The sequence below is a fragment of the Acanthopagrus latus genome, chromosome 8 (assembly GCF_904848185.1).
Source record: "Acanthopagrus latus isolate v.2019 chromosome 8, fAcaLat1.1, whole genome shotgun sequence".
NCBI classification, from domain to species: Eukaryota; Metazoa; Chordata; class Actinopteri; order Spariformes; family Sparidae; genus Acanthopagrus; species Acanthopagrus latus.
The window spans coordinates 9419582-9435990 of NC_051046.1; the positions used below are offsets into that span (position 1 = coordinate 9419582).

At 38.3% G+C, this 16409-nt stretch overlaps 2 protein-coding genes across 2 annotated transcripts in view; both read left to right on the plus strand.

The window, feature by feature from the left end:
- Positions 1–10736: 10736 nt before the first annotated feature.
- On the plus strand, positions 10737–16132 carry pex11a (peroxisomal biogenesis factor 11 alpha). The gene is made up of 3 exons (XM_037106226.1): positions 10737–11119; positions 11293–11408; positions 14569–16132. Exons 1-3 carry the CDS (start codon positions 11064–11066, stop codon positions 15135–15137), a joined length of 741 nt encoding a protein of 246 aa, XP_036962121.1. The 5' UTR covers positions 10737–11063; the 3' UTR covers positions 15138–16132.
- fkbp16 (FKBP prolyl isomerase 16) overlaps positions 11288–16409 on the plus strand; it is a 68212-nt gene continuing 63090 nt past the window's right edge. Inside the window, exon 1 of the mRNA XM_037106225.1 lies at positions 11288–11408. The gene's annotated coding sequence lies outside the window, so the exon portion shown is untranslated. The remainder of the gene's footprint in view (positions 11409–16409) is intronic.

Here is a 16409-nt window from a genome sequence, read left to right on the forward strand (position 1 = left end):
TGCCTTTATGTGATGTGCTCCTTGTATGTTAATTTTTACTCCAAATGTCTTTGAGTTCTGTTCTACAATACAATTATTGCCCTTTGTAATTGTAAATTGTATTCATTGTAAACTTTGTTTTTAAAAGCACGATAGAAATAAAGTTTATTATTTTTTTATACTATTATTATATTACAGTCTGAGCATCTATCTTTTATACTGTGAAATGAATGTAAAGATATCTTATTATAAGAGCTGTTGTTGCTGCAGTCACGAGTTCAGAATAAAACGTATTGTAGTGGAGAGAGACGGTCATACATCTGTGAATCTGTGTTTCGTTCCCACAGGTGATGGAGAAATGAGTTTTTCTATGGCCTCCAATAGTGTGATTAAAGAGGTAAACAAATCTTTTACACCTAATCTCCGTAAACATCCCCAGTGGTAAATTGCTGTTGAGAGTGAAGAGGACCTCAGCTCTCTGCTCTGTTTGAAAATGTCTGTAATTGGCGTCTCTGAACCTTTTCCATCTCTGAACAGTTTGACTGACGCTCAATCCATCGGGAGTCAAACATCATGTACAGTGTGCAGGCAGGAAAAACAAAAACCTGTCTCTTTTCTGTCTCTTTTAAATTGACTGTTTTTTTGCTGTACAGTGCTGTACTGAGTTCTCTCCCCAGACATCTTAACAAACATTCACACCTGGGCTCACGTAGCCTTAGCAACCCGCATGATGACCAGTGACCAACGACCCACTAATGGCCCTAACGACTCACACGTGTCCTCAATGCCTCCGTCAGATCACAACCACACGCAGAGTTTAAAAGCCTGCAACTCCCCTCCAGTTAGTTAGAATCCCTTGGATGAGAGAGGTGACACATTTTCAAGAAACTGAAAGAAGTCCAGTTGCCTACGATACGGCACCTAGATTTGCCATGACCTGGGTGACTCAGAACCGTCATCGCTGAATTCTTTTTCCCTCTCATCAGTATTATTTTTTCATATGTACAATCATTTCACTTATTTTCTGACCTTCACATTTGGCTGATTTTGCCTTTTTCTATTTTACTGATTCTGTGTGACTTCAGGTTGTCTCTGTTTATTGCCATGTTTATGTGCAGTCTTGTAACAGTTAACATATGTGTTGGCAGCAATATTGTCTTGTTTTGACCTTCAGGGCTACCATAGGAACAGATGGGGATTCAAAGAATGAAAGGTGCCATAATGATGAGAGTCATAATGTCTGAATGAGAAAAAAAAGTGCATTTACAGTGACCTAGGACTATTATGATTGCATTCAATAGCTTTTTAAAAAAATATTCTTAACCTACATAGCCATTCAATGGCGCTATGTGTCATTTAAATAATGCTTTTAAATCTGCAGTATACATAATGGAGTCAATATTTTTTTTTTATTAGTATTATTTTGATTAAATGTAGCTTTCTGTTTCCCTCATTTGAAACTCATGCTAAAATAAAATCGTACATATGCGACACACAAGCTGTTGCTTCGAGACGTTTGCTATAAAAGTTGTTTCGAAATGAGATTTAACAGGTTGAATAACGTGGTTTTGTGGTATTGGGTTGATTCACACATTGGTTGCAGGATTTAAAGGAAACAATTCTTAGAGGAACAAGTTGTGAGTGGATTAGTATCTATAACTATAGTGAAATATGTGATTCATGCTGCTATTTTTAGCTCAGTTCTGGACAGTCCCTTTGGACAGTTACATGCTGAATGTGTTAATTGTGTTGCTAACCGTGCATGCCATAGCAACATCATGAGAAAAAAGTCTTCTCCACTGCTCGCCCTCCTAACACTCTGCACCCCTTGAGTCAAGTGCTGGACTAAGATCTTTTTTGTGATTGCATTTATCACCATTTACAGGCAAGTAATAAGTACATTGACTTGCTCAGCATTGCTCTTGTGAGTGCAGTTCTTAATGGGCACTAGAATGTAAATGTTTCACCTCGCTGGTGTTGCTAAACGGCTCTGTTTTAACAGCTGGCAGTTAACTGTGTCTTTCAATTTCATGACACTGTCAGTTAGAAACTATCAATAAACACACAACACACAACACACACCATCGGTCCTCATCGATGTGTTTACACATCAAGACATACATTCCACACACGTAACTTGCAGAAATAATACGGTGATTGAACCGCAAGGGGCGAACTGTCAAGAATGATCAATTATCACCATTTTTCTCTTTTTTTGTTTTATTGATTGTCCCTCTGCCTTCAAGACTCTGTATTGCTGTGCACGCCTCTCCTTCAGCAGTTCATGAATTTAAAAGGATAACGATGGACAGCTCACATGTTCTCACCTTTTAAAATAAGGACAGAAGGAAAGTACTTATCTCTAAGTGAAACATGGCAGATGTCCATTATGGTTAGAAAAGCTTCAGTGTTTGATATTTGAAAAGACAAGCTGTGTTGTAAAGAAGCGTCACCAGCTCGATTACTTTTGAAACTGAAATGCGTTATTTTAAGTCCAGAGTCTAAGTGGTCCCTTAAAAACACATTTTTTCTGTCTTTTTGTCTAAAGGGGCTCTTATTGTAGCACAAATAAATGTTAAAACCAAAAAGCATTCATGGAGTTTAAGACAAGGGCGTTTGAATAGAGTGATCGGTTGAAAGCAGTGTTCATCTTAAAAAGGGTCGGGGGAAACAATAAACTGTAACTGGTGGTCATGATAAAATCTGTGAAAGCTTCTAGTTCTCGGGTCTCTTTGCAACATGAGATCAGAACAGCCGTTCGTGGTTTGTGTCACGCCACTCCATACTTTCTCAGGACACGTGGTGAAGATGAAAGGCGATTTCTTTCGCAGGGAGTCGGATCATCTGCATCTTTGATCGTGGCGACCTGAAAGAGATATTCCATTGTGTTGCAACCAAAAGAAAATTGAAATGCCAGCAAGGCTTTTATTCTGCAGTCAGTTTTGAGCATTGGTCTGTATTCTCAATTCATAAATAAGGCTACAGCAGCCCAGACTGTGTGGTGGCATTTTGCAGCCAGTAAATCTGATTATTCTGCTCAGGTTATCTGCTTTTGTGAGCTTGTCTGTGACTCTTTTGATGTAAAATGCCTAATTGCCTTTATCTGTAGTTAAAAAACAGACGCATGAGAGATGTGAGGATGTCACAATCGTGTTTACGTGTCACTTTAGCATACACAGCTCTGACACGTACGTATTTAAAGATGCATGCTGATTCTTTTTATCCTAAAGAGATGATTTCTGCATGGACCCAGAGACAGTTTTGAGACATTTCTTTTTTAATCATAGATGACCCTTTTGTCCTTCTCTTCGGTATTGTAGGAGATTCATCTTCAGATTGATAAAGCGCATTTTGCTTTGGTATAGAAAGATTCCTTGAAGTGTCGACGCTTTCTTTTTCATTAAGGACAACGCTCACACAGTGGTGTAAGGGCATTCACAGCTAGCATCACTGCAAATGGCTCCCACAGGAAATAATTCAAAAAGAACTGGAGCGAACAGAGAAGAGAAGTCTCTTCTCTCACTCAAAAATTCAAGGACTTAAGATGATGCACATCTCGGCAAAAGCCTATAAAGAAAAAGGCGCTGATGTGCTGCCGGCTACAGAGCATATAAACCCATGACACACCCGCTTTACTGATTCTCATTTCTTTCTTTTTTCTTCGATCGACTCTGAGTTTCTGTTGCTTGTGTGCGAGGCTTTGACCAAGTCGGGCCCTTCTTGCAATTCTAAACACCTACTCTCATGCTCGAACCCAAACCCCATCAAGGTCCCTGAAAGAGACCTCTTCGCTCTCTACACTGAGAGCTGAAGCTTGAGATCGGGTGTTTGAGGCTGTAGCCCCAAGATTATGGAAAAGCCTCCTACACGCTATCAGATCTGACACCCATCACTGACACTTTGAAAGACTGTCTCACATCCTGTCTTTTTACCATTGGCCTTTACATCTACACAACTTTGGTATGTGTGTGTGTGTGTGTGTGTGTGTGTGTGTGTGTGTGTGTGTGTGTGTGTGTTTGACTGGTGTGGTCTATCGATTGTTTTATATCTGTCTACAGCGTTTCTTGCCTCTGTTCTTGCATATCAATCAGTTTCTCTTTTTAAAATGAACTCCTGAAATATACTTGGACTCACACATGAAAATATGTTCGTAGCTTATGAATCACTCTATATATGAGCTGCTATATATATACTATACTGTGTTTTAAAATACAATTATCACAATTGCTTAATTGTGAAGAAGGTGAGAGCATGAAACATATGGCTGCATCTAAAATTAGCAATTACAGCTTATGATATAACAAGCCCCCTTAAACGGTCACAAAAACAACTGTTACTGCGGTATTTTCTGTGCATCTTAATGAACATTTTTGTTCACCTTTTATCAATCTTTTACTCAAAGGGGACTTTTTAACACAATTGGGAGGATATTAGACTATTGGACTCCCTTGTGAATTGAGGAAATCTAGGGAAAAGGTTTCTTTAAAGAGGTCATTATTATATTATTATATTTATGTAACGCCTGTTACATAATGAAGCACATACGTTACAGAAGTAAAGGCTCGTCTCCAAACCAGGTGTTTCAGGCAGCGCAGCAGCGTTTTCTGTGGAGGAGAGTAACTTTGGCGTGGACCATTCATACAAGTACAAGTACAAAATGCTTAATAACACAACAAAGGAAAGGCAAAAACACAAAAAGGCCAATATGACGTTATTTAAGAAATAAAGGAAACCTCTGTGGAGTGTACTGAATTGAATAGAGGGAGGTTGTTAGGATGTACTCATATGTAATAATATGGAGGTCGGAACTCGAGCTGAGGGTAAACTGTACAGCACAAATATGACACAAGTCATGACTGAGGTGCAAAATACAACGGCAGTCAAGCTAAACACAAGGCTGCTGACAGCTTGTGATAGAAGGTTCTGTCACATCTACGTTGTCAGATCCAGACCGCCCCCTCTCTAATCAATAGCATAACCACCTCCAGGGGAAAAGCAAACAACCTTTTAAATAACCTCACAGCAAAAATAATACCTTGAAATAAGATGTTGTGCATTTCAGACGTTAATGAATACTGAGACAACTGGCTCTTTGTCTCAAGGTTTGCTGAATCTAAAGATGCAGAAAATTCACATTCATCACCAAGTAGTAAAATTTTTATCGTCTTCAGATCAGACAAAATAACTACTGCCAAAACAAGATTGCAACATTTCAAAATCGTAGACTCGGTTGAATAATACTTGTTTTCCTGTCTGTTAAAGTGCAAAATTGGACATGAGCACTAAGAACAACTTGAGAGTTGAGTCTAAATGGACTGGAAAGGTTTAAACTGTCAAGGATCATGGTTTATTCATTAGGCTTCACAGACAGTGAATGTCTTCAGTCTGCAGTTTATATTGTGTTTTAAACTCCATTGAGGGAGGCATTTTATGGAGCACTGAAACAACCCAAATACAATTACACTAACCAAATCAATACAAGAAAATAGCTCAATAAATAATAATTATGTATGCCATTAAATGCATCAGAAATACTAAAAACAAATGTACACATCAATTCATATTTAAGATGTGATATAAGCTGCTATGTCTGTTTAGAATTTACCTCTGCATTTATTTACTTTCCTATTAATTCCCCTGTTTATCTACTTTGTCATGAGTTTTACTATTTTTTCTCAATAAACCAAAATTATTTAGGTAGTTCATTATGTATTACCTTGGAAAATGCTAGGGGAAAATAATGAATGAATGAATGAATAAATAAATGGAAACTCAAATAGGTAAATAACACAAAAGAAAATAAATACAGAAATAAATCAAAAAATAAACAGCAATATATGTCACAGTTCAATCGGCTCATGTATACATGTAATTTCAATATCATTTTTGGTGCATTTAATGTCATTTTAATTTATGTATTAAACTATTTATTTGATATCTTTTAGATTTTGGCACTTTTATTCCTCATAGAGCGACTGGAACACAGATTTTGGTAGATTTTTTACTACAATCTTTTTCAACCCTCAAAAATGTTTGCATCATCGTCTTCATGAGGATTTTGTGGTTGTTGTCTTTTTTAAAGGACAAAAACCCTCCTTTTCCCACAGTTGAGCATTACTAGTAAATGTTTCTACAGCATATTGCTGTGAGACTCAAGCTTTCTTGTCTGTCTCTTTACTTTTAATCTCAGCAAAGTGGCTTAAGAACCTGTTTTATATTAACTCTCCCCTTTAGTGCTCAAGGGCACTTTCACTTTCCATCACTGCACCCTTAGAATGACTTTAAATATATAAATGTCATAATGAGCGGCCCGCTTCATCTGATATTCAGTCAATTGTTATTGAAGAAAAACAAGGTAAAGACAATGGACTGAACGGCAGGCAGCCTTGAAATGTCATCCAAAGTTGTACTCTGAAAATGTATCCATAAAATTAGTATTATAACTGAAGATGTATTGCTTATAAGGAAATGATTATCAATCAGGAAGGACCAGTTATAAGAAATTCTTCCAAGGTCACTTGTTGAACCCTAAATCACCGCTTCAACATCTCTGCTATTATGGAAATGAGTCCGGCAGACACCTCAATACTGAATGACCTTATCTCCAGAGAGCCCAGAGGGATTAGGACACACTACATTTCAAGTCTGTCTCTCAAACACATTTTCTAATACAGGAATCAGTGTGTGGAAGTTTGGACTTGTTACATAGCAAGCTGACACAGTGGAGGTGATTTTATTTGAAGCCAACAATATTTCTCAAGTATTGCCTCACCACACAGAGCTGACGCAAGGAACTCAATGACCCTCTCTGAATGCGTCCTCTCATTTCTTAATAACACCAAGTAAATTCAAATCACACGCAGCAGTATGAAGACATAATGAGAGCACGTTTTAAAGATAACATTATCATGAAAGTAATCAGATAATATTGTGTTTCTGCCGAGATCTGTATGGTTTTCTTTCTTCACTGATATGATGTATTACAGATGTTGTCTCCTCATTTAATTTTCATGATTAACGGTGGGTCATTTCTCAGATACACACCAAATTAAGAAATGACCTTCCTCACTCTCAGCTGTTTATACATTTATCCTGTCATGAGCAGACCTCAGTGATGGTTTGTTTGTTTCAGATTGACAAGTGGGCAACTATAAAGTGGTAAACCTTTACTTTGCATAGAAATTCTACCATTCAAGATCCAAAACCGACAAATGACACTGGTCAAGCAGCAAAAAATCATGCTGCGCAAATCCAACCTTTAAACCAAATAAAAGTATTCTTTGGCAGTTTTATGATCTTTAATGTTCTGTTTGGGTGGCTGTGGCTCAGGGGTAGAGCCAGCGTCTTGTTATTGGAAGGTTGCTGGTTCAATTCCCAGTTCAATGTTGAAGTGTCCTTGGCAAGAAACCCAAACCCCAAACTGCTCCTGATGTGCTGGTGTCCATCGGCGTGTGAATTGATGTATGAATTGTTTTGGACAAAAGCGTCTGCTAAGTGATCTTAAAGTGTAAAATGTAAATGTGATGGAAAAAGGGGTCATTGCAGCAGCATAGGTGAAATGCTGGAAAGCACATAAAAAGGCTATAATCACAAATAAACACTACTGACGGATCTTTTCCGCAGCAAAGAGTTTCAACCGACTCAGATGCATCTTTCTATGTTGTGTGTAATGTAAAGTTCATTGGAAGCGCTGGAGACCAACAATAATCAATCAATCAAACAATATCTGAGGACTAAAATCCTTCAAGAGAAATCTAATGTTAGAATTCACAATACTAGAAAACCTGTATCCTGAAACTCCAAAAGAAGAGAGACAAAAACATGGACTTGTTAACACACAGCACAGTGACGCTACTGATATTTCAGAGCCATGGCCGGGTTCATGGATTTGAACTTGCACAAACCTCGGTGAGAGAAAGGATCAATGAGTCAGGCAGAGCAGATGAACACTAAACTAAGACGACCCCTCTGCTCCTGCAGTCTCTCTCTAGAGGATGGAGGCTGGAAGGCATTATGGTCATTTTGTAAAACGCGGGGATGGCAGCCTCACCTCTCAAATCGGCCTACTGGACAGAAAACAGATTGTTGTATAATAACAGATCTCAGCGCTGGCTTCAGTGCCAATCAAAAGGGGATCAACTATTCATGCTGCGGTGAAGTCATTTTTACAGAAATACAGATTTTACAGATACATTTCAGGTGTAGCACATGATCCGATAGCCACCGTCATCATCATAATGAATCTCACACCACAGAGAGCGCACTGTGCTATTACCACATCCGCAGTTCAACAAGAGGTCAACAAATACGAAAGCCAACAGAAGCCAAGGTGTGCTCTTTATGAATGCATCTGCAAGCACAGCAGAGAGAAAGTACTGCCAGTGGTGACAGAAAATGCTTTGCTCACCGTTACATCCGTGTCTTTGTCTGCGTCTGCAATGCCATCTCAGGGTGGTTACATCCTTTACCGCAGTATTTGAAGGTCAGGTCTCTCAGAAGGCCAGCTCATGACCACAATCATTCTCCTCAACATGTGGAGCTACACTCCACATGTTGAGGAGAATGTTCCTTGAGTGTAAAATGATATTTATAGAGAGACTGGAGGCCGAGAGTCGAGACTCCTTATATACAACTGTAACATTCAACTAAAACACAAGATATGTTTTAAACTGAAGGCAAAAGAAGGTTTTCGCTATTGTGGAAATATTATCAGAGCAGTCTAAAGTGTAATGTATATATCTTAAATTTTAGAATAATGGCGCTTATATTTATGAATAAAATATAATGCTAATGTATAAGAGGAATGAACCAGAGACTGGTCCACTGACGTACAGCGACAGCAGGGAAAACATCATGTGGCATCTTCCTAAATAGTGTTAAATAAATAAATGTTTTTAATCCCTGCACTCCCAAATAGACAGAACAGAAACAGACTGGCTGTTAGTTTGATTTGTTAATCCCATGAAAAAGCAGACGCAGGAGTGCACCTGGGGCAGATTGTGGGATCGATCTCCAACTTTTTAATGGTTGTCAGATGAATTAAAGTACCTCCTCATCAATACATATGTTTATTTGGCTTTAATTTTTCAGCTGTAAACTTTGTCATCAGTTTGGTCCAGCTTGCATTTACTGTACTATAATTTAAAAAGTGGATAAACTGGATGTTTTAGCCATTCAGCCATTATGTTTAGCCACATCAACTGTATTCTTTTAATCACCTGAAGCACTGTATCTTCTATTTTGAGCATTTATCCATTATTTTCAGTTTTTTTCTACTACTTTATCTAGAACTGTGGGATCCAGGTTTTTTAATACTTTCAGCTAACTCTCTGAGCTGTATCTCTATTACTTTAAACTAATAATCTCAGCTATTAATTCATAACTTGAACAAACTTCTTCCACCATTGTTATTTCTCTACGGTATTTTATCTGCTTGCATGTGAGCTACAGTATGCAGAGTTCTAGTGTTACAAAAGACTCAGTAAGTGGATACAAAGCCTGCACACAGATTCAGTTTTTAATTAACTTTGCAACTGCAAAAGTGTGCGAGTGTGTGAGAAAAAAATGTATTCTTCCCTAAATGATTCAAGCAACTGCCATGTCTCTATCTGGAAGAACTGAGGAAATGTAATTAACTAAGAACACTTTTTTAAATGGGAGTTACTGTAAGAATAAGAATTTGAAAGAGACTCAGGCTGTTATCAGGACAGTAACAGTCATCATCTGTGTTTGATTGGCAGGTGATGCCTCTACCTTATTGCAATATCAACAAAGGGGGACACTGGAGATATGACTGAAAATGAGACATTCAAGTTAAAAATATCTTCCAACTTATAGATAGGTGAGCTGTGAGTCAGTGGCAGCCCAGCTCATTCATTCAAGTGCATTGCCACTTATCTCGGTTCAGATATTTGATTACGCGTGAAATATGAAATGTTTATGCAAGTCCCCTGCGTATTACTGCCACATACACCAATTCATCAACGCATTTAAATATGTGGGGGAAAAATGGGAACAAACCTCCCAAAGAGTACGAAAAAAGAGATCCATCTCCAAGGAGCATGCAATAGATGCAGTGTGCACAGAATTGACTAACACAGTAACATCACAGGATGGACATGACAATAAAAAGCTCAAGCACAGCATTCTGGTAGATAGAGAAGGAAAACAAAGACACAAAGGAATTGAGAGAGACGATGAAAACTACAGGATGAAGATGTCACAAATGTGTGTCTATTTACAGAGAGAGTACATTTGTGCAAGTACACCATTGATTAGTTCCAATACACCCATGTGACTTTTGTCTTACACAATAAATCACAATAAAAACTAAGCTGAAAACATAAAAAAAAAAAAACAAAAAAAAAAACATGTGCGCACACATTCAATTGACAGTCAAACAACTGCCACATTGCCCCCTGTCGTTTGAAATATGTAGGTACTTACTGTCTCTCAGTTTCATCCGCACATGTAATGTAATAAAGGTGTTTTTTCGCCAACCAACTAAAGACCCAGTGGAAAATTCCTGGTTTCCTGTTGTGGATCTTTAATTCACAGTGACCTCTTGTGTCCCATAGTCTGAAATGTTTTATTTTCACATGGTCCGTACATTTAAAAAAAAATAAAACAAAAAAAAACATGTGTTTTCTCTGACTTAAACGTGCTTGTGCATTTTTGTACATTAATTTTGCGACTATTTTTACATACAGGGATGTATATTTATCTCGGTAACCAATAGTAACGCGCTGGTCCGTCAACAACAACGGTTCGACTCTCGGTCCGTTGGAACAGCTGTCCGTGGTGAAACAAGTAGGCGATTGCTAAACTCAATTGTTATGTGTCAACTTAACCGACTGGTAAATTAGCTTTACGGTGAACGTGGAAGAAGTTCAAAGAAACAATAGATTAGCTACTTGAAACTTAATTGTCGAAGCGGTGGACTACCATTGTTAACGCCGTGTTAGTTGAAAACAAGTAAATGACACTCTTATCAACGTTAGCAAGACATTTACGGTTAACCGTCTCGGCTGCATCTGTGCCTTTAGCTGGCTAACTAGAACAGCCTGTTCTTATCCGATTTAAGCATGGACGCGTTTGTAAAGTTCACAAACCAAAGTCAAGGAAGGGATCGTATATTCAGGTGAGTTGTTCAGAGTTATGTTTTTTGATAGTAAGATGTCGACGTAGTACTTTATTGGCTGAAACGTGAAGTGAAGTCCCCAGTAGAGATGGGAGCAAAGCGTGCTGTCAGTTCTTAAGTTAATCAATGAATGACAACTTTCTCCCTCCACTTTCTGTATTTATTTATTTTAGGGCCACCCAGTATGCATGTGCATTGTCGATATATCTGCTTCGAAACACCTCGGAAAGAAAGGACCTCGTGGCAAAACTCAAGAGTCTTGAAGCCACCATGAGCGCTGGACGAAAATGTGAGTATAACTCAACTGCAAGTAAGGGGGGGTCATGAGGTGGATTTAGTTGGTCCTATTAAATGCGGAAATTGTTTACTTTAAGAAATACACTGGTAAATAGCTATCCCCTGTTGAGGATGCACTATAAAGGCTGTACAGTTTGTTTACTTCTGAAAATGTAAATATACCACACTATGCTTACTTTACATATAAGATCCTCCTTCTAAAATGTGACACACACACCGTCCCTCCCCTTTGCCCTATATATATACAGGTATTTTTGCAGCTGAGTTAGTACTCTGTATTTACAGCCGCATGAATGCCATCAATTCTTTATAACTGCCCACACTGGGCTCTAAATAATCATTACTTTTTTCAGGATTGATCCTTTAATTATTATTTCTGCTGAATTGAGTCTAAAGCGTGAAAAATGCCTCTCAAAATGTACCTGTGAACAGGATTAAATTGTCTATAGCTTGTTTTGTCTGATCTACAGTGTAAAAAGAGTTTAATAAACACACACGCATGCAGTACAAATAAAACAGATTAAAGCGGCAGGTACTTCTCTTTAGGAAGATGGAACACACCAACAACTTTCTTTGATGATTCATGCTTTTAATAAATTCTGAAAAAGAAAATGTTTTAACTTTTCTGTAAAGCATGACAGATATATCAGTTGGATGATATTGACTTTTCAATGTATTGGTGTTAATGCTGTAGGCACTAATTTTGTTCTTTTAGAATTTATTATTGATTGTTTCCACTGATGTCATGTCATTTTTTTAACTGTAAAATATCCTGCCTCCATTACACATGTGCCTTTGTAAGTGTTTAATAACAACATGAATTGTTTAAAAGTGTCTTTATCTATACATTCTGTATATTGCTGTATATTTTAGAAGAAAATCAACCAATAAATAGATACGGGAATGGTTTTACACCCTAATGTTGACACTGGCCCCAAAAAAATGAGTATCGGTCAGGCTCCATCTTTTTGTCTTTTGCCAAGTCATTTTACAACTTACCACCTGTTTTTGAAAGTTTCCGTTAAAGGTAGTTATTTTATTTGACTCAATTTTTATTATTCCACCCCGCCTCTCCAGAGTATATATTATATAACTGTGGTCTGTTGCATAATAATCTAATGAATTCATTCAGGTTCTTTCTGAAATGGCCTCAAAAACCCTGGCTCGCTGCTGATTTTCTCTGTAAGCATTCATAGCTCCTTATCAAGGTCAGGATTCGATCTTGACTCGCACTCGTTAAGGCCAACAAGACATGTGCTGCTAAAGCAAATAACACCTTAAGTTGAACGACCATCTTCAACTTTTCTCGAGTCCATTCTGTTATCAATAGTTAAATTATCTGTAATGTTTGAAAACTTTTGGAAGAGCCACAATTTTAAAAAGTCCATCACTTACATATTGGGCTGTTCACATAGTCATGATGTACAGGGAAGGGTTGTACTAGTTGAACATTTGCATCTAAGCAAATGTCACGGGTGACAATAGTTGTGACATTTTGGATAATGATGTGGAAATAGATGTGTATTTTGAGCCATAAACCAAAAATTACACAAGTGGTCTGGGGAAATTAGTGAAACGCAAGAATTTGTTGGGTAACCTTCCATCCTATTACTGCCATACCAGGGTTTAACTCAGGACAGTGGTTAGCAGAGGTGGCGAGATACTATTCATTTCGTCTTGAGTTCAGTTTAATTAGTGGATGATGGCCCGAACAGTAGCAACACTCTGGTGTCAGGTCATGTTTGTTTGTGCTCTGTAAAAGTGCAGTACAAAATGCAGTGAGGTTTTTCTCTGTAGTATCTATGTGCCCTCCGCCCACAGGCTAATGGCTGTTTTTGGCTGAGCTGTAATCTGTATCTTTTCCCCCACTGTGAGCTGATTGCTGGGATAGACTTTGTGTGGGTGACTGCACCGACTGTGGCTGTAATGGTGATGACCTTAAAACTGGCCCCGAGAGTTATTGATAGATCTATTTCACAAACTTTTTTGAGGGCTTTGACAAGTCCCGGCTGTAATATGAATTAAAATATTTCAGAGACTGACTTGACACATACTCCACATGGAAATGAAGGATAAGGTGCTGCCTCAGAGCAGGGTCAGGCATTAAAGACCTGGTCCTCCGTGATGTTGGTGCTGTTGAGCTGTATCGGGGCAGAGGCACGGCTCTGTAGGTGTGCCACTTAATGATCTCTTCTCTGCCTCAAAGCTGCAGTCACAGGGCTGTCTTGTATCTATGCCAAGCCTTACTGGCTTTGGTAATGGGTGTGAAGGAGACATGCAGGTGTCACAATTTAATGGCTAAGTAAATTAGATTTTTGTTGTTCATCTCAGTGCAATTAACTGTTTATTACTAATGGATTGAGGGGATGAAAATTAGTCTATGTGAGCGATTCTGTGGGACTCATCCACATACATGTGCTGGCATGTCAGGCCAGCACAGCAGGGATCACCACACCACTACAGGGCTAAGGTGCTCAAAGGTGCTTCTTATCTTGAGTAATTGTCAAAGGAGTGGCTGTTGGTAAATATTCTTCTCTCCCTGCAGTATTATCAAAGAACAGCTGCCAATGAAGCTTTGCTAATTTGGTGGGAAAAAAAATGTAATGTCAATTCTTTTCCAACAAATGTTATCTAGTTATATGAAATCTTTGAGGCAGCAGTAACTTAACACGATTTTTGTTGAATAGCTGAAAGTGAACATGATGAAATTGTCAAATAAAGCAGATTTCTGAAAGTACAAACAGGGACCCAGGAGAAAAACTAAACTTCAAACCACAGAGATTTCAGTAATAATCTACAATGAACCCCCGAGATGAACACACAGAGACTTTTAAAAATGGCTTTCTCTCTGGTTTCCTGCATGTGTCTTGGACACATGCTGAGGAAAAGCTGTGCACATATTTTCAGGTTGTCAAATATTGGTGCTCTTGGTTGACATCCAAAAGTATTTAACAAGCTGGGAATGACACTGTGTGCCATCACAGTCTGTTAACGCACCAAGTGAATGGAGAGTGTCAGTTATTCCATCAGAAAGAAGAACACTCTGTAGTTTGGTTTAAATGAAGCCGAACTCTGCTATGAAATGTTGAGCTGACATTTCATATTAAATTGATTACTGCTCTAATACCCTTTTTCTCCTTCCTCTTTGTCAGTGTTCAGGCTGGGAAACACAATAAATTCCATTGAGGCTGCTAAGCGAACCATGCGACTGTCTGACCGAGTGCTGGGCCTGTGCCTTACTGCCGCCAACATCAACCGCGCCCTCTACTTTATCTGTGACAATGCACTTTGGGCCAGAAGTGTCGGCCTTATCCGCGATATCGACAAGGAACGGTGGAGCCTTAATGCCTCTCGCTGCTACTTCCTCTCGCTGGTTATGCATCTGACCAGAGATGTTTATGTAGTTATTCAGTTAATGGCACAGAAAGTAAGAGATAAGCACTTTCGACAGAAAATGGATCAACATCTCAGCGAGAATCCTGAAGTAGTCGAAGTTGTCGTTCCACAGCTGGATGCTTTTCTCTTTCTGCTGTTGGAGAGCCTAAAATCACATCCCGCTGTTGCCCTGGACACGCTGAAGAATATCTGTGATCTCTTCATTCCTTTAGACAGGTTGGGTATATACCAGTCAAATGCAGGTGTGGTGGGATTTTGTGGTCTCATGTCTTCACTGATCGGGATTTTGACCCTCACACAGCCTGAGTTGAGAATCAAACCGTGATAACAAAGGTAGAAAAGAACTGGATTGACCAACTTCAGATAAAAACGTTATCACAACAGGGTTTCTAGCTGTAAATGAGGACTAAGGTCAACCTTGTGCACAATGAGGTTAGGTAACACGTCACTGGCACATTGTTTTCTTAACATTTATGTAGGATTTATGATTTGCAAGAAAACTCAAGTCTGCAATAACTGAAAGACTTGCAGGTTTCCTTGGATGACTGGATCTGATTGTTTTGTACCTCCCAGAAAAAGATGAATTGAACTTATTACATCATAGTTATAAAATAGACAAAAGCAATGCATTGAATTTGGACCAGATGAAGTTTAAAGGGAGCAGATCAAGTTTGTATCATAACCTTTTGTAATTTTTTGTAATCTTAAAGGTCCTACATCGTGCATTCCTGTCTTCTCTAACATCACACATAACACCAGCAGTTTTTTAACTTTTGTACTGATTCTTACTGATGCAAGCTTTTGTATCTGCTTTTGCATCCATCTTTTTGTAAAAGTATGACCTCAATCTGAGTAGTGCTGCCACTTCAGGTCCCTTGTCTTTGTCTTAAAATGCTGCTACAAGTTTTACCTCTTATGATTCAAGTCATGAATTAGTTGACATTTCAGGGGATTAAATCACCTCTAAATTATTTGGCTGTTGGCTGATTTCACTGTTTAACTTAAAAAGTGTGTAAAAAAAAAAATTAAAAATGTTTAAATGGTACCAATATAACCATTTTAATGGAAAAAGGCACCTTAGATCATGTGTTCACAAGTAAAATCTTAATATATTGGTTCGGAATTGTTTGTTTGTTTTATTATTTTCATCCAAACAAGTTCACGTGGACAAATTAGGGAACTAAAGTCCTTAAAGCTTCCGGTGCACATGCTATTATGTTTTAGTTTCATCTATTTGAGATGTTCACTCTCATGTTTGATGAAAAATGAACAGCCACATAACAGGCATAATGATTTTAAAATTGTTCTTTTAAAAAAAAAAAACAATGTCTATTACTGATGTTAGTCATTAACTGTCAGACTAGTGATCACTGGAAAACCAGAAACAGAGTAACAGAGTAACACTGCCCTCTTGGGGAAACACGACACATTGTTGAATTGAAAAGAGCTTTATTTTTCAATTATACTGAGACAACAATACACTGTTTTTTTCTGAAAGCTTTTCTCGAGGGGATGACATCATAATAAAGCATCCACCATTTAAAAATTGCAAAAATATATTCCATTTCCCTTTCACCATACTTTGAGTTTTGCTGTG